Here is a 23,779-nt window from a genome sequence, read left to right as displayed (position 1 = left end):
CCCCAAGGCTACTGTGAAAGTCCATCAATATATAGTCAGGCTTTAAGAACACAGCTTGATACGATTGTTTTACCTGATGGCGCTACCCTTATTCAGTACGTTGACGATTTATTAGTCGCTGCAGATACTGAAGAAATTTGTAAAGAAGCCACCTTGTCGTTGTTGCGTCATTTGTCTGATTTGCATCACAAAGTGTCTCTCTCGAAATTGCAATATTGTCGACAAGAAGTGACCTACTTAGGTCATCTCTTATCGAAGGAGGGAAGGAAACTGACCCCAGAAAGAATTCAGGCAATTGCAAAATTGAGCGTGCCAAGGACACAGAGAGAAGTGCGTGCTTTCTTGGGTATTACATCATATTGCAGACAATTGATACCGAATTTTTCTTTATTGGCCAAACCTTTGGTAGCATTGACTTGTAAAGGGGGGCATTCCCAGCAGCCCCGGGTCCTGGTGCGCTCGTGCCGCTCCCGCTGCGCCTGGAGGCGCCTCAAGAACGCGGAGCGCCCAGCGGGCCTGGGGGCATTTCCAAACATACCTGCAGCGGTGGGGAGCCGTGAGGGGAACGGCCAAGCAATCCCTTCTCCTTTACAGCCGTGAGGGCAACGGCAACCGCAATGGTGAGACAGGGACTCTCCTGGCCAAGTCGGGCAGTTGAAAACTACACTTCCCAGCAGCCCCGGGTCCTGGCGCGCTCGTGACGCTCCCGCTGCGCCTGGAGGCGCCTCAAGAACGCGGAGCACCTCCCGCCCCGCGGGACGCGCGCGGGTCGGCGCCGGGCTAAGCCCGGGCAAAGGGCGGGCCGTCTGTAGCCCTCCGTGGACCGAAGGGGACAGGACAGGCCTCCCCCCTTGTCATTTCTGCTAAAGGAGGTACAGTGTACACACACTTATTTGACTTTTCTGTAACACTACTATCTCTACTCTGATCATGCCCTGTAAGGGGGAAACAAGCCCAGCTGCGCAGGGGTGCCCAGGTCAAGTGGTGCAAATGTACCAAACGATTAGCACAAGCTCACTGCCTACTGTTCATGTGATAGACATAAACTGTCCTTGTTACTCTCCATCTAGTACGCTATCTCCTCCACTAATCTCCCCAAGAATGCATAACCTGTCCCTGTGGGATGAACTAAACAGTCTATGCAAAACAAAGTATGTCAGTGTGGATTCACCCTCTCTCGCCAAAGGCACCTGTACTACAAGTACTAAAGGCAGTACACAGGAATCCTCCTTTTTATTGAACAAATCCAACACACAAGCCTTAGTACTTTCACGGCAATTACCCGTCAAAAGAAAGCATGATGAGGAAAATGCCGAAGGGAATCAATCCAAACTCCATAAACCACCTGTAAGCCCCGCACTGTCTGTTCACAATCCCCCTATCACCATGGAGACTGATGTCAAACTGGATGAACCAATATCTTATTCCCAGATTCCTCTACTGACTCAGATTGAACAACTTGTTAAAACCATCATTTCCCCACTAACAGAAAAAATCAACGCCATAGGGGAAAGGCTCTCGGGTCTAGAGAATAAAATCACGGCTATCCTGAAACCCATCAATAATTCAGTAACATCGAACCGACCCCAGCCATCTACTACTTTCCCAACAGCTAAGCCAACTCCCAACCACAAAAGCGTTCAAGTCACTCTACAATCCCCTAAAATCCCAGATTCGACCACTTCCAAAGCTCCCTTCAAATCTGTTATATCAAGGCCCTTAGAGGTTAAAACAGTACGCAAAGTACCACACATACACCTCCCGCCAGAAGCCGCGCCATATGTGTCCGTCCTCTCAGGAGTTCCAGCACTTGCGATGGGAAAAGCTGAAAGACAGCAGGACCTATTGAACAAAATTATATTCTGGATGGGAAGAAATAGACCCCTACCACCGGACAAAGATGGCGGAATCTTGAGTGTGAGAAGGGTGGGCTGGTTGGGCCCACTACCAAAAAACATTTCAGGGGACTTGGTACTGGTTAGATTCAGGAACCGGAACATCGCTCCATACTTAAGATCTTGTCCGCCCCAAGAAGGGGATGGCCCAATACACATTTAGGATCTACTTGACTTTTATCCCTGTATGCAAAATATCCCCCGGTTAGGACCAACAATAGCCTACCACCACCCGTTGGGTGGGGGAGTCCAGGTACCCAGTGGTATTAGTTTCTCTGTTTCCAACAGATTTGATCCATTGTACAACTGTCTCAACTCTTGAATCTACTCACCTTAAAGGACAAACCCGTGTATCTTTACTCCTGATAGGGATAAACCCCTTCAATAACATGTCACACCACTGAACTTTGAGGTTGGGGATATGTCTTTTTTTTTAAGTTACGTTGTTCTTGAATGTACATATTTATTTTTAATGACTGTCTTTTTCTTTGTACGCTTTTATGATTTTAAAAAACAAAATCGAAAAGCATTTTCGTATTTCATATTCGACTTGTAAAGATACACCGAATCCCGTCCGTGGTCTGAAGATTGTCAGAATTGCGGGAGGCATTGTGTTCGGCTCCTGTGTTGGGTACCCCCGACTACAGTAAGCCCTTTACACTGTATGTCCATGAGAAAGAAGGATGCGCATTGTCAGTGCTGACACAGTCCTTTGGGGACAAGCAACATCCATGTGCATATTTCTCGTCGACTTTGGATCAGGTAGCTAGAGCATTGCAGAGTTGCTTGAGAGCCACGGCGGCAGCAGCTGTTTCTATTCGACAGTCTGCTGGTTTGGTAATGAATAACATATTGATTGTAATGATCCCACATGCAGTGGTCACTTTGCTAAAGAGGACCAAGAGACAGCACTTAACTAGTGCTCGATTGTCCGGATATGAGTTGACACTGTTAGCAAGTCATGTGCACATAAAGAGGTGCAACACGTTGAACCCAGCTACGTTGTTGCCGGTTGTAGCAGAAATAGATGTTTCTGAACAACAGGATTGTTTTCACAGGACAGAAGAAGAAGCGAAAGGGAGAGTAGATCTCAAAGACACTCCTCTTGTGAAGTGTGATGGTACCTTATGGGTGGATGGTTCGTGCTCCAAGCTTCCGAATGGTCATACGACTGCGGCATATGCTGTTACGACTTTGCATACGATTGTTGAAACTGCACGTATCCCACATAATTCAGCTCAAGCAGCAGAGTCGATTGCACTTACGAGAGCATGTGTGTTATCAAAAGGAATGAAAGTGACCATATATACTGACAGCCAGTATGCATTTGGTGTGGCTCATAGTTTTGGGCGCTTGTAGAAAGAGCGTGGGTTCCTGACTTCGCATGGAGCCAAGATTCAGCATGGTCAGTTGGTGAATGAGCTTCTTGAGTCACTTACTTTGCCACTACAAGTCGCGATTGTAAAATGCAGTGCACACAAGAAGGTTACTGACGATGTTGGTCGTGGTAATGTGTTTGCAGACGAGGTTGCGAAAGAAACGGCAAAAGATGTGATGAATCGAATGTATATTGCGGGTCCAGCAAGATGGGTTGGTGACGTTGGAATGTGTGAAGATACAATAGAGAGTGTGAAGTCGATTCAAGCTGAAGCTACAGAGAAAGAGTTGAGTGTGTGGAGAGAGAGTATGGGTAAATTGGATGCGAATGGTTGTTGGATTGAGTTGTCAGAGCATCAAAGATGGTTGTTACCCGATGCGTACGTGCTTGCAGTGGTTACGATGGCGCATGGAATGGCTCACATCAGTGTGAAAGGGATTTTTTAAGTTGTTGGCTCCAGTATGGCAAAACGCTGGAATTCCTAAGTGTGCAGAGAATGTGGTCAAGAATTGCATGGTGTGTCTGAAATACAATCCTGGTAGGGGTACCCCAACTCCAGCTGGTCATTTTGCTCCTCCTACGTACCCGTTCGAGGTTTTGCAGCTAGATTTCATCCACATGGAAAGGTGCAACAACTTGAAATACGTACTCGTGGTTGTTTGTGCCTTTTCAAGATGGGTAGAATCATATGCCTTAAAAGACAACACTGTTTTATCCACAGCTAAAGCCCTTGTCAAAGAATTTTTCCCGAGATTTGGTTTGCCGAGAATGGTCTGGAGTGATAATGGGAGTGAATTTGTGGGACGAGTGATGAAGAAAGTATGTGAGGGGCTAGGGATCCAGCAAAAATTCCACGCTGCAAATCACCCCCAATCAGCTGGACTAGTAGAGTGCTACAATGGCACTCTAAAACTGAAACTGGCCAAAATACAAGCAAGCTCTGGTCTTAAATGGCCTGATGCTTTGCCTTTAGCACTTTTATCCACAAGAATGACTGTGCATTCACGAGTGGGACTTAGTCCATATGAGATCGTATTCGGTCGCCCGGCCAACATATGGTGAGTGCCGAGGCCGACGAAATACAGCGAGATTGAACACCCTGTACTGCTTGATTATTTGTATGATTTGACGGCTACATTTCGTGTTTTACATCAACAGGTTCACAATACTCTGCCTCAGGCTTCTACAGATCCAGGCCACATCATCGATCCTGGCTCATGGGTTTTAGTGAAAAACTTCCAGCAGACAAAGAATGACCAGCCCCGTTGGACCGGCCCCTATCTAGTCCTGCTATCAACGAGATCTGCAGTACGAGTGCAAGGAAAGAAGAACTGGATCCACGGCGTACACTGCAAGAGGGTCCCTCTGCCATACGACCGGTGGGTCCGGGAGGGTATCGCTGACTCTGAGACTGAGACTGTGCCTCGTTTTCTGCCTTTTAGCGATGCATGTGTAAAAGGGACAAGTTCTGAACATGAAAACGACGATCTTTTGCAAAAAACTGTGCCACCGTCAAATCGATTGGACACTACAGAGCCTGAACTTTTGTTCCAAGACCAGACACTATCTGGAAAAAGCCGGTATAACCTGAGGCCGAGAACTATGGACAAATAAAATTCCTTTTCTTTGCTATTTTTGAAAATGCAGCTCGCTCTCCTCCGAGGAACTACTTTGATTTTTGTTTTTCGAACCGCCATCCGGGTTCAGCTGTAGGGTCGTGGCTGCCCAAGTCTTTGGGGTGCAGCCGAAGACGTTAAGTCGACGGTTCTGGTTGGTCTAAGGGAGTTGCCCTGGACTGACAGAAGCATTCCTTAGCATAGAACACCCTACCACCGCGAGCAGCAATTAGAGAGGATGGAGTTTTTCGAGATGGAGAGACCTGCTAAAGAGATGAACTTTAAAGCCAAAATGTGTATAATGATGACCAAGAAACGTTTTTTGATATTGTGCCTTTTTATGTTGCTCAGCCTAATGATGTTTTTAATGGGATATGTGATATTCTCCCTTCAAGTGACATTTGCACCACTGCACAGCCTATACCTTCTTCTACTGTTTCCTCACATTCTTTTCACCCCCTGCCTGAACACGAGTCCGCTAGAAGATTAGAGTTCGTTAATAACTCCTACGTTCAGCTCTTACACCAACACCAATTAGTAGTGAACACGACTAACTGTTGGGTGTGCGGTCTTATGCCTCATACCACTGATAAAGGTATCCCTTACCCGATCCTGCCATTCAGCCATAATGGTTCTGTGTGGGCATACAGAACGATGTTCATCTATGCTCGTGAAGTCCACCCCCTACGTTCTATAAAAGACAATCCAAAGAATAGTGCTCTAGTCAAGGGTATAGTAGATATGATTAGAGGAGCTACTTCCTACGAGACTATCCCGAGAGATGAGACACTAGCATATATTGGATGGAATGGAACCGGATATGGAGTTAGTCTGAGTGAGAACCAGCGAGCAAAAGGATCCTCCCCGATTTGGGTTGTACCCCATCAGGGTCACTACTCTCTGCAGGGTAATGGCAAGAATCCGAGAGCTCAGCTAGGGAAGAGTATCTGCACTGAGACGTATGTTTTTGCGTCCCGGACTTCCCCCATCGTTTTTAGCAGCCAAGGGTACCTACTTTGTCTGTTACGATAGAGCGTACACATGGTTGCCCCCTGACTTCTCGGGCACATGTTTCGTTTCATTCCTGTTGCCTCCCACCTACACAGCTGAGGCAGATTACCACAAGACAAGGGTAGTTAGAGGTGTCTTCAGCAAGGAAGACACTGCAGAACAAGAACTGGGAGATTTCTTGAAGGGTTTTCTGCCGTTTTGGGGACCTATGGTTAACAGCAGGAACATAAGGCAATTGATAAGGGTGGTTGAGTCCACTGTAGTTGAAACTGCCGGTGCCCTTAGTAACTTGACTGCTGAGCTCCAGTCGGACCGTCTTATGACTCTTCAGAACAGAGTTTCGTTAGATGTCATACTCGCAGACCGAGGTGGGGTATGTATTGATCCAATCCAGTTGCTGCGTTTTCATTTCGGATAACGCTCCGACAGTGTACCAGGCTATTTCCAGACTGCACAAGATCTCTGAGTCCATTCATGTGGATAAAGGAGATTGGTCATTGATGGGATGGTTCTGGGAGCTGTCATCTGCCTGGGGATGGAAGATTCTAATGGTCATTGGGATAATCTTAGCCATTCTTTTCCTGTTCTGCCTGTGCGTACAGTGTGCTCCTACTATATGTGGCCTCTGTGCTACGTCGTGTATAAGGAGACCTGTATCGAGGGACAAGCTAAGTAATAGGATGATGCTACAGCAACATCTCAATGAATTTATGAATATCGACCTGGACTCAGATTAGCGTGAGTATAGGTTATTGCCTATGTAAGGGCAAAAGGAGGGTCTGTGGTTCCGTGGATTCTGGACCCATGTAATAAACATGTTCGTATCAGGACGATTTTAGTATCAATAGACCGAGAATGACGAGTATACTATATACGAGTATTTCCGTCATGTTAGAGTGACGTGATCACCCTGAAATCACAGATTCCGTCTTGAACCCTCGGGTTCCATTTGGTGCATGGCAGCCATTTTGTGGTTGCCCTCACATAGGCCGATGACTAAGGCAAAAACGAGTCTTAGAGACACGTACACCTTTGCTGACTTTTGTGTGACCTGGGCAAGCTGACTCCACTGCCCGGAGCCAAACCTGTTCGGCCAGTTCCTTTCCCAGTGGCCGATCGAGATTGAGATCAAGGCACAACCTACCATAAACCCTTTATTGCACACAACTATGTCTAATCTTACACACACCTGTCTCTGCTCTTTGCTTTATGACCTGGTTTACGATGAGGAGGTTCCCATTTTTATTAGGGGCCCGACCATCTATCTGATGAAGAGTGCCGGGTTTTTGCCAAGTCATTCTTGGTGGGCTGGACTATGAAATGTGGGCTTGTCATGCAATACTTTTGTCGTATACACATGGGATTAGTTTATTGTAAATAAGGAATTTTTGCCTGAAGCACAATATTTAGTATAAAAGGAGTAACTTGCTTTGTAAAGTTGAGCAGTCTCCTGAGAATATACACTGTGTTGTACTTCTAAGATATCTGTTACTGGCTGCAGCTAATACAATTAATCTTTGAAGTCACCAAGAAGACTCTGCGTTTCTGTAGTCTGAGACAGAAGAACTCAAAGTCTTTGGGTGTTTCCCCTGGCACCGCTGGGTTCTTAAAAACCCAGTACTTCACTATCCTGAAGAATTTAGTTGTGCCTTACAAGGCCAATAGAGCCTTGCGCTCAGATCAGAAACATTTGCTCAAAATTCCTAAAGTTAAAAAGGCACGAACGGGCGGGAGAAGATTCTCAGTGAACACAGCGATTCTTTGGAACGCACTCCCCGTGAGTTAGCGATCGTAGACTTGTCTTCTCCGGTTTCACAAACTCCTCAAAACGCACCTCTTTCCTAACTGATGCCTCTGACTACGCTTGACTGCTACCTTTCTGTTCTGGAACAAGCGATGGGATGCTCTAGGGTAACTAAGCGCTATACAAAATTCGAAATAATAATAATATTATATGAGATAAAGTACCACCTGGCGCACATTATAAGATTACTGCAAGTCACCCCGGCGTCCCATAACCTTATAAATTACCTCTGCCTTCGACCTCGTTCCTCTATATAGTTATGGAACTCCTCACTGACATGCAATATCCTTATCATGTGTGGCTGGAGGTACTTTATCCCTAAAATATTTTCACTGAATAAGATAAAAGTGAAATTATAGTTGGTTTTGTTATAACACCTTAATGGATCTTTAAAAAATAAAAAATTACTTCGCTTAATAAACAAGGGTAAAGTGCATTTATAGTTAAAACTTAAAACTCATCAAACCACTACAATATGCAAGTTCTAGTTAGAACCACAATCCATAACTCGCACTACGGGTGTGCAAACCCCAACTCATGATGCGATGACATTTTACATACTTAAAGAGTTTGCTAAAGGCAGGATGCTGCTGTAGGGAGATAATAAACAAGGGTAAAGTGCATATATAGTTAAAACTTAAAACTCATCAAACCACTACAATATGCAAGTTCTAGTTAGAACCACAATCCATAACTCGCACTACGGGTGTGCAAACCCCAACTCATGATGCGATGACATTTTACATACTTAAAGAGTTTGCTAAAGGCAGGATGCTGCTGTAGGGAGATAATAAACAAGGGTAAAGTGCATTTATAGTTAAAACTTAAAACTCATCAAACCACTACAATATGCAAGTTCTAGTTAGAACCACAATCCATAACTCGCACTACGGGTGTGCAAACCCCAACTCATGATGCGATGACATTTTACATACTTAAAGAGTTTGCTAAAGGCAGGATGCTGCTGTAGGGAGATCATCGCTACATTTGTCTGAGCATAAAACAATTCATAGCACACTTGGGACTGAGCTGGAGGTTGGGAGGGTGAACTCACCAGTGACACATAAATCACTTTGTGTATCTGTCTATCATGGGGTGGTGTGCACTCCTGGAGAACCCTGCAGTGATAAGAACATCCCTGGTCGGCCCTGCTGTTGAGGCCGAATACAGGCTAGCATTTTTATGTCAGGAACTGGAGACGACTGCGTGTTACCCAATGTAACTGTGAAACAGGAAACAGTTCCCTCTCTAGACTGCGCATGTCTGCTATTCTCAATGAACACCACATCACTTGCATCCGACTATTACGTGTGATTCCGGCCAGTAATTCCTCCCATGAATAGCACTATTTCCAGTTCCTCAGCCTGGAATGGGGACGAACAAGGAAGGACGGGAGCTACTGGCCTCCTTGTCTCATGCAGAGTCCCATAACCAGGCCTGTTCCTGCACAGGAAGGATGCAGTCCTGTGTGGAACCAGAGAAGAGTGCAGGGACACACCTGAACCTTGGGTACTCGTACTCTGGGGGTCGGTATCTCTCAGGTGGTTCCACCCAAACCATATTAATCCCCTCGGAGACTTACTAAAACCTGCCCATATGCATTCTAAAGAGGTTACATGTGTTAGTGCACTCCATGTGTCCATTTATAGCGAAACACATACCTGGGGTGGCTTTGGACGGCAATAAATCTGACTGTGTTGGTCCTGTCTCCATTGAGTCTGAGGGGGCATCTTCATCTGCAGTAAGTGTGTCCAGTTCTAGGCATGATGGAGGCACAGGCTGACCCCGCTCTTCAGGACAGAGCAGTTCTGCCTTGCAGTTCTGATGTTGATGCTGTGATTCAGGGTGCAGTGGTTCGAGTATGTAGTTCTGATCTGAGCCCTGTGCATCAGTACAGGCTGGTTCTAGCTTGCAGTTCTGATTTGAATCCTGCTCCTCTGGGTGTAGTGGTTCCACCGTGTTTTTCTGATCTGTTTTTTGTGCTTCAGGAAGCGCCGATTCTCTCTCTCGATCCAGTGCAGCAGTGTGCAGTGGTTCCACCGTGTTGGTCTGATCTGAACCCGGTGCATCTGCACAGGTCTGTTCTAGCTTGTGTTTCTGATCTGGTTCCTGTGCTTCAGGGCGCATGGATTCTAGCTCGTAGTTCACGTTTGGATCCTGCGTATAAGGAAGTTCCTGCTCAAAGCATAGGTGTTCCTGTAGGCACTGGGTTTGTTGTGACCCCAACTCATCAAAGGACAACAGACCAGACTCTAAGTGTTCGTCTGATGACATCCCATCAGGTGACACGGGTTGTAGGCTGTGGTTCTCCTGGGGATCTTGGCAATCAGAACACATCAATTCTTCCTTCAAGGGATCATCGGGACTGTTCCCATTTGGGAGCGCAGGTTGTATACAGTGATTTTGCTGTGGCTCGTGTCCATCAGGAAATACTGGGTGTGGGCAGAGGTTCTGTTGCTGGTCCCAGCTATTAGTAGACAATGGGGATGGTTCTTGCTTCAGGGGCCCATCTGGTTTTCTCTCTTCTGGGAACGCTGACTGTACGCTCTGGTCTTGCTCTGATGCCGGGCCATGAACAAATTCTGAGGGAAGATACAGGTTTGCCTCCAATGATCTGCCTGGAGGATCTGTCTGAGGGCACCGGGATAGAGGACAATCCTGCTGTACTCCATTTCCATCTGGAAACCCAGGTTGCATGCACTGGTCTCGCTGCGACTCGTGTACATCTGGAAACCCACGTTGCATGCACTGGTCTCTCTGCGACTCGTGTACATCTGGAAACCCAGGATGCATGCACTGTTCCTGCTGCGACTCGTGTACATCTGGAAACTCTGGCTGCATGCACTGGTCCTGCTGTGACTCGTGTACATCTGGAAACCCTGGCTGCATGCACTGGTCCTGCTGTGACTCGTGTACATCTTGAAACCTAGGCTGCATGTGCTGGTGTTGCTTCGACTCGTGTACATCTGAAAAACCAGGCTGCATGCGTTGATCTAGCTTCGACTCATGTACATCTGGAAACCCAGGTTGCAAGCACTGGTCCTCCCGTGGGTCACGTCGATCTGGAAACACTGGCTGTAGACAAAGGTTTGGCTCATATGGACGCACTTTAACATCAGACGGAGAAGAGAGCGTACAGTCCTGCTTTGGTGCATGCCCATCAGAAAACACTGTCTGAAGACACAAGCTCGGTTCCCCTGACCTGTCCAGTTGAGGTGTCACAGGAGACCGGCTAACAGTACAATCTCTAATGCTCGCTGGACAGACCTTCTCCAAAGACACCGTACCATTATCTAGGTAACATTGATCCTTTTCTATCCAGATATTCTTAATCAGCCCAGCGACTCTAGAAGGTACGTCTTCCACAGTATTCATCAAGTTATCCAGTTTGGCTTCCAACTCCTCCAGCATGGATAGAAGGATAATGTGGGACAGGTTCTCCGAAAGCGGTTCCAGGTCCTGGTCCCTCTGAGCATCATTTTGAGATCCTGAAGTTGAGACGTCATGGAGAGGTAAAGATGGGACTGTGGCTCTTACGGATTCACGTGAACACTGCGCTGTCACTTTCTTTCCTGGAGCCCGTCTTCTGCCCATTCTGGTAAATTGACGTTCAAGTCTCAAGTGTCTGCAGAGGAGAGGAAAAGAGAAAAGACAACACCTTATAACAGGACAACTAGGCCAAAATACTCCTTCCTGACTCACCAACCCCAGTGTGATCAGAGGAAATTGCGAATTTCTAAAACCCAGAAAAAATTCAATCATTGAAATTTAACAATATCCATAACATCTATCCATAAAAATAAAAATGTAAATAATCATTTGTTCAAAATCGTAAATTTACGAAAGTTCTTCATCGATTGCTTTGAAATTTTGACACAACGTTGGATTCGAATATGCGCGGGTCGAACACGCGCGTGTTTTTAATCGAAAGCCCTAACAGACACATAAAATTGTCAATGTTCGTTTGTTCAAAATCTTAAATCTCTGAAACTTCTTCACCGAATGCTTAGAAATTTTGACACAACATTGGATTCGATTAAGAACGTGTTTATATATACACAACGTTGGATTTAAATACGCACGTCTCCAATACGCATGTGTTTTTAATTGAAAGGCCGAACAGACCCTATCTATTGGGTTGCTGCACAACAACTCCAAGGGACGCATACAGACAATAGTCATAAAAACATATTGTATACCCACAAGCATTGTGAAATTAGGAGTTGGTTCACTTTGCAACATTAAGAAAGGACGCATAGACAATAGTCTACATATATTAGGATGGACAGTTGGTGTCAGGATGGCAGACCGGGAAGTGGGTGGAGGGAGTGGGAGGAGTTGGTTCACTTTGCAACATTAGCGCGTGTTTATATATACACCTTGTTGGATTCGAACACGCGCGGGTACAAGAAGCGCGTGTTTTTAATCGAAAGGCCGAACAGACCCTATATATTTGCTTGCGGCGCAACAACTACAAGGGACGCATATAGACAATAGTCACAAAAACATATTGTATACCCACAAGCACTGTGAAATTAAACATATCAGAAACGTGCGCTTACTCTTTTCTTTCTCTTCCATTTAACCAGACTGAGCCACAGCAACGCGTGGCAGGGTACAGCTAGTAGTACATATATTAAGAAAGGCACTGATTTGAAATGCATTTCCAACACTATGTGTGTTCCTTGGTCTGCTCAAATTGCACACTTTTATGAAAAAAATTGAACAGCCTTGCAGCAATGAAAGGTTTATAATTCCCCAGCAGACAAGACTGCTCTATCATTCTCACTTGCACTGTACAGCTCTCTTTTGCAATATTCAGTTCAGTGACTGAAGCACGCGCCAACATACCAAACCTCTACAGGATCTACAAAATGCTTATTATGTCATTGCATATATAGAGAGCATGTTCAACCTGGAGTTTCTTTGAGCGGAATCAGAAATACGCAAGAGGAGACAACCAATCAGACCAGGGAAGAATGTGGTATGAGTAGGCTTGTGGGCTGTTAGATTTCTGGCAAAACACTTGAAGTAAGATTCAAATGGATTTAGCCGGGAGAGAGCCCCGTATGGAAGGAGCTTGTACCACAAAGCTGCGTCCACCTGATCTGATCTTCTGTAATTTCGGAATAGCAAGTAAATTCAAGTGAGATCGTAAGTGTTTTGCGGGTGTATCTTGCAATGAAGTGAGGGGCTAGACCTCTCAACCCTTTAGGGCTGAGGCAGAGGGTCTAAGACTGGATTTGTTATTTCAATATAGGTGTGGCTCGTGCCCACCTCTGAAGATGATGTAGTAAACAAGCAGCGTCGCTGTGAATTACTTGCAGTCTATGAATGGTGATACTGGGCATTCTTCCATATACTCTGTTGGCATAATGCGATCTGGACAGGACTGCGGCCACCACTATTGCTTTTCTGTTCTAAAGTGGGAGGAGTGGGGTTAGTTTCTGAAGCAGTTTCAGCATCAATCTGCATTTACATCCTACTGCTCCAGCCTGCTGGTTCTTGCTAAGATTACTATTGATTATCACTCAGATGCTTTTAGCTGTGGGTTTAGGCTCCGGTAACAATCTCATTTTTGTTGGAGAGTAAAGTTGTTTCCAAACGTTGGTCTTATTCTTTAGAATTTCAAACTCGGTTTTGTCCACATACGGTTTTAGCTGATTCATCCTCATCAAGTAATCATTAAATTGCATCATATTTTGAGACTAGAGTGGTGAGGCGGATATTCCATCTATAAGAATCATCTGAGAGCTGGTGTAGTTATAAAGCCTGGAACCTCTTGAAGGCAGTTCTCTGGCCAATAGTTTTTGCAGGTTAAGGGAGCAGAGGTATTGCCCTATAATTCTTGGTTATATCCGGGACTTCTCCCTGCTCTTTCAGTATCGTGAGCTCTACAGCATTTTGAAACGTGCTTGGAACGATCGCTTGAGCTGCTGAATTGATGAAAACGCTCTGCAGGGGATTGCTCAAGACCTCGCTTTTCGACGGAGACGCAGCACCCTCAGCGCCCAGATACCCTTGGGGTGCACTTTACAAATGCTGATTGATTGATTGATTGAGGTCAGAGATTCTATGACTGCTGGAGGGCAAGGGTCAGTTGGTGACCCGGATTTGACCTTGATCATAAATTCATGAAGCTTGTTTATTTCTTCAAACGAGGATAAGGTGGTTGAGTTCTTTCAGACTTGACTTCAGAAAAAAAGCCTTACATGAGAAAGTAAGAGATAAGGAGGAAAATAGGAAATGTAGGAAGCTGTACAATGAAGCTAGAAAAACTGGGATAAATGAAATGAAAGAGAAGACTTGGGAGGACCTTAAACAAGCTTCAACAAGTAAAGACAGCTCCCTATTTTGGCAGGGCGTGAACGCACTTTTTTTACTAACAAGCCCGATGCGCCTTCCATTGAGGTAGCAATTGAGGAAAAAACTTGGGTGGACTTCTTTTCAAATGTTTACTCCCTACTGAATGCCACAGAGAGGGAGACAGACTTCAGGCAAGAGCTCGGGGAGGGGTGGGGGGGAGGGGGGGGGCAGGGTTTTCTGCCTATTGACTTTCATATCATGCTGGAAGATGTAACCATGGCCACAAATGCAAGCAAGAGTGGCACGGCCCCAGGCCTGGATGGGGTACCAATTCATTTATTTAAGTCAATTCCGCAGCTGTGGTCCCCAATATTAACACCGGTTTTACGAGCATGCTGTGCAAAAGGATTTATAGATACATGGTGCGAATGGATCATTGTCCAAATTTTTATGAAGGGGGATCGGGAAAATCGCGCCTGCTAACGCCCGATATCCTTATTAGAGTCCCTTATGAAGTTAGCAGGAAGGATTGTTTTAGATCGGTTGCAAACACGGGCAGAAGAAAAACAATATTTTAAGTAATGTACAGTATGGTTTTAAATCTGGTTTAGGAATCAACTAATTGGAAAGTACACTCAGGCTAAATCAGGGACAGTTTATTTGGCATTCGTCGACCTTACAGCCGCATTTGACTGCATTATACACAGCGAACTGTGGGGCGTTCTTAGTGATCTCAAGGTCGACCCAATACTAAACCAGTTTCTAAGACATACTCTGGTGCCACAGCTAAAGTTCGTTATGGACTTAAGGGAGAGTGTACCGCTCTGTTCAAAGTGGAGAGGGGAGTGAGGCAAGGATGCGTTTTGGCACCACTCCTGTTCACTCTCTATACCAAAGCATTGGAACAGGAGTAGGTGTCAAACGCTAGGGACCCGCCATATTTAAATAAGCGTCCGATAGTCTCCCTTCTCTACACTGATGATGCGTTACTTATGGCGCGTACCCAGATTGGTTTACAAAGGGCTCTTACTTTTTATACTAGTTTTATGGACAACCTGGGTTTGAAAATGAATGCAAAGAAAAGCTTTATAATGACTTGTGGGAGGGGGAAACAAAAGTGTCGAAGCTTTCAAGGTTCAGGGAGCAGGGTGGAACCTATTAACTCTTTTACATATCATGGTGTCCTATTTAACCATACTGGGTCTTGGGCTCAAGTGATCAAGAATAGGAGCCTTTGGTTTATGAAGTCTACTGTGGCCTTAAATAATTTTATGAAAAACTGGGCAAAAGGCCACCCGAAATTCTCCTGATAATCTACCAGGATAAATGCGTGAGCATAGCAACCTTTGGGACAGGTATATGGGGATTTCACGATTGTGCACCAATCCAACATGTCGAAAACGCCTTAAGATTTCTCACCAGCACCCCATTTTTAACTGCCACAGAGAGGTAGGAGTATCATTCATCTCAGACTTAATGAAGGTACAACCTGTGCTGCTCTGGCATAGAATTTGGACCTCCACCAGCACAGATCTAAAAAAGGAAATCCTGACCGACGCAATGAAATTAGACCATGCCAGCAAGATTACTTGGCTAAAATACGTAAAAAACTTTATGCAGGATATTGGGCGTCCGGAATACTTTTCCCTACTTGAAGCAATGAATTCCATATATCGGAAGGAATTCAAAAAAGCTTGTATGACTTTCCTGGAAGAGAACAGGCTAGCTCTGGAAACGAATAAATGTATGGTGGTTCAGCACCAAATAATTACTATAAGGTATAACATCCATCCGTATCTATTGTGTTGTATAGGGGGATACGATGGATACGTGTTAACATGTTTTAGAGTTGGGACCTTGCATCGTTTGATTAGTCACCCAGACATGAACAATTGGTCAAGGGAATAATGCCCGTGCCCCTGCAATAATATCTCTCCATAAACAACTATCCATGTAATCCTATTCTGTACATAAATGAACGACATAGATGGATTATACCTCTATTAAAACAGGGGGGGTGGAGACAATGCCGTCCAGCTCTTTTGTATTTACAGATGTTGGAGAACTATTATTGCATTGGAACGATGGTGGGTTTCCTAAAAAGCATACTGAGAGCAAGGAACATTTTAAATGTTTAGAGGTTTGACAGAAAATATATGGGATGTGTTATTTTTATGTTGACGAACTAGAAATAGAGACAGTAAATGAACTGTTTTATGAACTTGTACATATTTATGTTTACCCTTATATTTTTAGAAGTGAGATGAGATGTTTTTAATTGACTGCTTTTATGATTTTAAAATCGAATAAAGCTTGTTTTGATTTGATTTGACTTCAGAATTACTGCTGCTGTATTTGTTTATACTATATTTGAAGAATTTTTTTGTTAAGTATGTGGATTGTCACAGAATGCCCCGATAGGAGTCAGGGAAGTTCTCATTTCATCTGGGGGCGACAAATCATTTAGGATATAAAAAATAATTTTTATTATTTGCCTATTCAGAGGACTTTGCATGAGCGGTTTTGCCTTTATATTCTGCAAGCTCAATTTTAAATTTGATTTTTCGCTCTTCATCATCCCTTTCCCGCCAGTTTCGAAGCAATGCAGGTTTCGCCTTCTTTAACTCTACCTTGTACCAGAGCACCGGTCTGATGCGGTTTATAACTAGCCTGTCTGAGCCACAGAGTGGATTATTTTTCTTTGGAGAGAACGTCTTCAATTGATGGTAAGTGGGGCAGGGGTGGGATTGTGAGAGTGTTGATAACACTGGTTCTGTATTAATGTATCGCCATGTGTGTATGGTTTCATTTGCTGCTTGTGGATCAAGTTAGAAAAATCTACCGGAATACAACGCTGATCAAATACTGATTGGACCTTATGCAAGATGGGATGATTATATTGGATCGATTCAAATTATATGCCCAGATCAGATCTTAGGGACTTCATTTCATGTGATCTGAGCATGTCATTTGCTGGTGTAAACTCAACATCATTAACTCAGCAAATTCATTATCTTTAGGGGCCGAGTTGTCGTCATCAATTCCAAACTTGAGAAAGGAAAACAGATCTACCCCTTCAGTTCGAGTAATTTGTTTCAGAGATGTGTGGATCCACTGGTGAATAATTGCTGCTATCTCACTCCTTCCTCTGAGCTTGTTCTCTTTTGGTTATCTTCGGGTTTGGCTTCTGGAGATGTGGAGTAGATTCCTCGGACAACCAGGTTTCAGTTAAGAACAGGATATCCGGCTTAGGAGATTCTAATATTTTGAGTATTTCCACCATATCTTTGCCTAGGGAGGGTGGGTTTAGTAAAGCCGCTTTTAACGACTCCTCAATCTGAGGATGTAGAAGAGTCTTATTGTTTGTTGGTCCGCAGTGAGTGCTGTTGAGTGCCCGATTACCCTATATGTGTGGCTGGCATACACAACATTTACTTCTAAAGTCGAGGCAAGCATGGGGGGGGGGGGGGTACTAAAATCTGTGTACATTAAAGACAATAGATCCTTTGCTGATTATGAGAAATATTGAGTATACTACGTGTTTCCTGGTCCCAGCGAATGTGGACAGGCTTGTCTTTGGCAACATTTTTGCAGCACACACACAAAGAAACAGCTCTTTAAAAACTCCATTCAACTGTATACTCACAGATGCGACACAAACTCCAAATCTCACTTGTACAGCCTCACACCTCATTTATAAATGGATTAATGTAACAAACCAGATATCTCTTAACCACATCTTCAATGCTGCACAATTACACAGGCATTGTGCTCTGCCGTGCACACACACACGTGAAACACAATTCAACCCCCAGGCACAAAGACCCACACACTGGAAATAAGTAATCAGACGGATCAGTCGCTTACACACTCATATATAAAATGTATTCACCCGAGAGGCCCAATCATAAACAAGCACATACACACCGTCTCGCACACACAAATCACTTCCATACATTCTGTATTGAAAGGTTAGACTTCGTCCAAGCCATTCACGAGCATCACCTACTCCCAGAGACCTACACACAGGGTGGGCACAGATCTGCACAATCACATGTAACACCTCAAATAATCACGGGTCACTCTTCACACAGAGTCTGAGGCAACACTGCATCTGGAATGATGTTGAGGGAGTTGGAAGGTGTCAGTATCTGAGGAGGAAGCGATCTGTGGATGGAGCATTCTGTAAGAAATAAATTCCTCCTTTCTATCACTACCATGGACACGCGATACTTCATATATTAGCGACGCGCGGAAATATGGAAAAATGTACAAGGCTTCAATATCGCATTGTGAGAGTACTGAGGGTCTGTTAATTTTATGTTAAAAAAGCAATTGAAGTAGGTGATAACACGGAGAAACATTGTCACTTCTTCAAACACTCCACACATTGCATGTGCGCTGCACTTCACAGCACAAAAACAACCTGCCCTGCACTTCACAGCACAAACACCACAACCTGTGGAGTGTAGAAGGATTACTCTATGTATAGGATTTTATACTGGAATGGTGTGTTTCCAGTACTAATCCTATGCTAGCCAGCACACACTCCTCTGCCCTATGGTGTAAAGGTTTTGCATGGCACAAGGTAGACTGTGTACTTGTGCCGGGGCAGTGTGCAGCAGCGTGCTGTATTTCATAAATCTGGCTCAGCACTGCTTTATCTCCCTCGCACAGAACAGCGCTGTACCTAACTGCTGCACTAAAAATAATGTATCTGCTCCTTACTGTGCATGTGTGGTCTGCCCAGCCTCAACCCTCACATTCTCTTGGGCACGCTTGGTCTGCCCAGCCTCAACCCTAACATTCTCTTGTGTATGCTGCTGTGCCCAGCCTCAACCCTCACATTCTCTTGTGCATGCTTAGTGTGCCCAGCCTCAAACCTCACATTCTCTTGTGCATGCTTAGTGTGCCCAGCCTCAAACCTCACATTCTCTTGTGCAAGCTTGGTCTTCCCAGCCTTAACCCTCACATTCTCTTGTGCATGCATGATCTGCCCAGCCTCAACACTCATCAACCTTTTGTGCATGCTTGGTGTGCCCAGCCTCAACCCTCACATTCTCTTGTGCATGCGTGGTCTGCCCAGACTGAACCCGCACATGCTCTTGTGCATGCTTGGTCTGCCCAGCCTTAACCCTCACAATCTTGTGCATGCATGGTCTGCCCATCCTCAACCCTCACATTCTCTTATGCATGCTTGTTTTGCCCAGCCTTAACCCTCACACTCTTGTGCATGCTTGGCATGACCAGCCTTAAACCTCACATTGTCTTGTGCATGCTTGGTCTGCTCAGCCTTAACCCTCACATTCTCCGGCAGCTGATGGCAATTATAGTGAAATGAGAGTGTTTCATCCCTCTCTCCTTATTTGACATCACCATCCCGCTTAACCTATCTCTACTTCTCTATGTATACCCCCACCCTCTCTTTTATCTCTGATCTCTTTTCCTCAGCTTCGTCTACCTCACCTCTCATCAAATATACCTCACTCTGCTCCACCTTTCTATACCTCTCTCTCATGCCCTTGTCTCTCTTTCAGTCTCTGTACCTACATCTATATCTAATTGCTCTCAATTCCTGCTCTCTAACTCAACTCTCTCCCTTATCCCTATCTCTGTTCCACACTAATTGTGTTTCTCTATTGCATCCCTTTTTCTCCCTTGATTCCATTTCACCTCTCACACTAAATCATCTCTAGATTAACCTCACCTTCTCTCTTAGCCTCTCTCTACTTCTCTATGTTCCTCTATCAATCCCTGATCTGTTTAACTCAGCCTGCTCTACCTCAACTCTCATCCAATATACCTCACTCAGCTTCTTCTTTCTCTACCTCTGTCTCATGCCCTTGCCTCGCTCTCTTTCTATACCTCTCTCTCATGCCCTTGTCTCTCTTTCAGTCTCTGTACTTACATCTAGATCTAATCGCTCTCGATTCCCGCTCTCTTACTCAACTCTCTACCTCATCCCTATTTCTGTACCGCACTTATCTTGTTTCTCAATTACATCCTTGTTTCTCCCTTGATTCCATTTCACCTCTCACACAAACTCATCTCTAGCTTTACCTCACCTCCATCCTCTCTTCATGTCTACTACCTTACCTCTACTTCTCTCCCTGCCCTTTCCATGCCTCCCCATTCTCCTCTATCTCCTCTCTCTCTCTGCCACACCACCCTCGCTCACTACATACATTTTAACATTTACATAATTCTTAGTTAACGGACTACTCTCGCCACCTCTCTTTCTCACCCTCTACCTCTGTTCCCTTTCCTCCACCTCTCTAAATATTTACTACTACTACTACTTCTGGCTACCTCTATCCCTCTACCTCGACCATGAACTTTTCTCTCTTTAAATATGTAAAGTTCTCTCTGCCCATCCTCAACCCTCTCTGTCCCTTGCTCGCTCTTTCATGCAAACACATATTTCTCTCTCTGGACCTCCTTCTCCACTTCACCTCACCCCCTCCACCTCAACTATCTCTCTCAAACTTTATCTGTACGGATCGCTCTACCTAAATGTCTCTTCCTCTTTAATTTTCCCACAACTCGATATCTCCATATTAACATCACCTCTCTTTCTCTAGTTCATATATGTTTTCAAATTCCTCTTTCTACACTTCACCCCTCTCCGCTCTTGTTACCTGAAATGTTGGGCTCTACCTCTTTTCATTTTGCTCTCTCTATCGTGCATCGTCCACTTCTTGCTGCTTTTGTCTCTCTCTCTTCACCTCCCCCTTGGAATACTGTCCTCTTCTGCCTCTCTACATTACCTTCTCCCTACCTCACTCTAAACTTTACCTATTTCTCTACCTCTCTTTCACATCTTCCTGTATCTACCACTCTTCATCTTTCCATCCGGGTACCTCACATTTTTCTGTATACTTTTCCTCTCTCCACCTCACATATCCTTCTACATCATTTCTGTCTCTCCCTTCCACCTCTACTTCATGTCTTCATGATTTCCAATGAACAGTGCAGTCTCCACAGCCTCGCACCGGCTGAAAAGAAGTTCGAAATTAGAACAAAAAGATGCTGCGATCTGAGCAAGAACCATGTGGAGGCCACAAGAGGGGAGGAGGCCACGAGAGGGGAGGAGGCCACGAGAGGGGGGGGGGCCATGAGAGGGGGGGGGGCCATGAGAGGGGGGGGCCACGAGAGGGGGGGAGGCCACGAGAGGGGGGGAGGCCACGAGAGGGGGGGGAGGCCACGAGAGGGGGGGGGAGGCCACAAGAGGGGAGGGAGGCCACAAGAGGGGGGGGGAGGCCACAAGAGGGGAGGAGGCCACAAGAGGGGGGGGGAGGCCACAAGAAGGGGGGGGGGCCACAAGAAGGGGGGGGAGGCCACAAGAAGGGGGGGGGAGGCCACAAGAAGGGGGGGGGAGGCCACAAGAAGGGGGGGGAGGCCACAAGAAGGGGGGGGAGTCCACAAGAGGGGGGGGGAGGCCACAAGAGGGGGGGGGGGGGAGGCCACAAGAGGGGGGGGAGGCCACCAGAGGGGAGGAGGCCACCAGAGGGGAGGAGGCCACCAGAGGGGAGGAAGCCACCAAAGGGGGGGGGGAGGCCACGAGAGGGGAGGAGGCCTCCGATTATGAACTAAAGACTCACATTCAGGACAGACTTCTTCTGCCTTAAAAGGTCTTACATCAGTGAGCACAATATCAAGATCACCCCCCTACCTCCTTACCCCCCTCCTCCTCTTCTGACCCCCCTCCTCTGCCCCAGGCCCCCCTCCTCTGCCCCAGGCCCCCCTCCTCTACCCCAGGCCCCCCTCCCCCTCCTCTAACCCAGCCCACCCCTCTGCCCCAGTCCCCCCTCCCACTCCTCCTCTTTTGCCCCCCCTCCACCCCCATCCTCTGCCCTAGGCCCCCCTCCCCCTCCCATGCCCCAGTCGCCCCTCCCCCCGGGCCCCCCTCCTCCTCTGACCCCCCTCCTCAGCCCCCACTCCTCCCCCATCCTCTGCCCCAGGGCCTCCTTCCCTTCCCCCTTCCACCTCTCCCTCCTTTGCCCCAGCCCCTCCTGCCCCAGCCCCTCCTACTCCATCCTCCCCCTCCCCTCTCTGGGTCCTTCTCAGACTCACCCTCTGTCCTCCCTCGATGCTTCCTTCTCACTCAATTGTATCAAATCACTTCCGGGTCAGCGCCAGCAGCAGACCGAGCCTCTCCCTGGCCTTTGTAGGTAATAAAGTCCGGGTCAGCGGCGGCAGCGACAGCACAAGCAGCGGAGGCTGCGAAGCTCTCCTCTTCCTGTGAGGGTGAATAGTCTCCGGGTCAGCGGTGGCAGAGTCAGCAGCAGCAGTGAGTCCTGCCAGGCCCAGCCTCCACTGACCCCAAAGCAGAGGTTTATAAATGTATCTTTGAATTAAATGTTTAAACATTTCACCCTAGACAAGAAAAAGAGCAAGAGAAACCAAAGAGCGTCAGTTCATTTATAAATGTAAATATGAAAGAGAAACTAAAGAGCGTCAGTTCATTTATAAATGTAAATATGAAAGAGAAACTAAAGAGCGTCAGTTCATTTATAAATGTAAATATGAAAGAGAAACTAAAGAGCATCAGTTCATTTATAAATGTAAATATGAAAGAGAAACTAAAGAGTGACAGTTCATTTATAAATGTAAATATGAGGAGTGACAGCCACAGTTGTAAGAAAGGATCCAACTTTACATCCCACTTAATAAACCTGTCAGTTTCCAAGTCAGCCATAGTATTGAGTATCAGGTGTGGCGCAGAGGCCAGAGCAGCTGACTCCAGAGTACAGGGCTCCAGGGATAGGTATGGTGCAGCGGCCAGAGCAGCTGACTTCGGCGCACAGGGCTCCGGGGACAGGTGTGGCGAAGCGGACAGAGCAGCTGACTCCGGAGCACAGGGCTCCGGAGACAGGTGTGGCGCAGCGGCCAGAGCAGCTGACTCCAGAGCACAGGGCTCCAGGGATAGGTGTGGCGCAGCGGCCAGAGCAGCTGACTTCGGCGCACAGGGCTCCGGAGACAGGTGTGGCACAGCGGCCAGAGCAGCTGACTCCAGAGCACAGGGCTCCTGGGATAGGTGTGGCGCAGTGGCCAGAGCAGCTGACTTTGGCGCACAGGGCTCCGGGGACAGGTGTGGCGCAGCGTCCAGAGCAGCTGACTCCGGAGCACAGGGCTCCGGAGACAGGTGTGGCGCAGCGGCCATAGCAGCTGACTCCAGAGCACAGGGCTCCAGGGATAGGTGTGGCGCAGCGGCCAGAGCAGCTGACTTCAGCGCACAGGGCTCCGGGGACAGGTGTGGCACAGAGGCCAGAGCAGCTGACTCCAGAGCACAGGGCTCCAGGGATAGGTGTGGTGCAGCGGCCAGAGCAGCTGACTCCGGAGCACAGGGCTCCGAGGACTGGTGTGGTGCAGCGGCCGGAGCAGCTGACTCCGGAGCACAGGGCTCTGGGGACAGGTGTGGTGGAGCGGCCAGAGCAGCTGACTCTGAAGCACAGGGCTCCAGGGATAGGTGTGGCGCAGCGCCCAGAGCAGCTGACTTCGGCGCACAGGGCTCCGGGGACAGGTGTGGCGCAGCGGCCAGAGCAGCTGACTCCGGCGCACAGGGCTCACTGCTCGAGCCCCAGCATTCGCCGCAGCTCAGCATCATGTGACTCTGGGCAACAGCTCACTTAATCTCCCCAATGGCCCCAGCGCCTGGATACCCTTAGGGGCGATAAGTTACACTTTACAAATCCGCAATTTAGCGACATGCTTGAGTAAAGGAGGAGTTTGCCGAATTCAATCACTTTTAGGTGCTTTTATTTAATCT

The 23,779-nt window shown here is 46.7% G+C and overlaps 1 protein-coding gene across 1 annotated transcript in view; it reads right to left on the bottom strand.

Annotated features, from left to right (window-relative positions):
* The window catches only part of LOC147736787 (uncharacterized), a 43,488-nt gene extending 21,362 nt beyond the window's left edge, over nucleotides 1-22,126 (bottom strand). Inside the window, exons 1-2 of the mRNA XM_086953486.1 lie at nucleotides 22,084-22,126; nucleotides 9,366-11,329 (exon numbers count right to left, since the gene is read on the bottom strand). Of these exons, the coding sequence (XP_086809612.1) occupies nucleotides 9,366-11,298 (1,933 nt within the window). The 5' untranslated portion in view covers nucleotides 11,299-11,329; nucleotides 22,084-22,126. The remainder of the gene's footprint in view (nucleotides 1-9,365; nucleotides 11,330-22,083) is intronic.
* Nucleotides 22,127-23,779: the final 1,653 nt, after the last annotated feature.

Source organism: Lissotriton vulgaris, chromosome 1_2 (assembly GCF_964263255.1).
Source record: "Lissotriton vulgaris chromosome 1_2, aLisVul1.2, whole genome shotgun sequence".
Taxonomy (NCBI): domain Eukaryota; kingdom Metazoa; phylum Chordata; class Amphibia; order Caudata; family Salamandridae; genus Lissotriton; species Lissotriton vulgaris.
The sequence above is the reverse complement of the archived record's forward strand: the minus strand, read 5'-3'. Positions and strand labels throughout refer to the sequence as shown.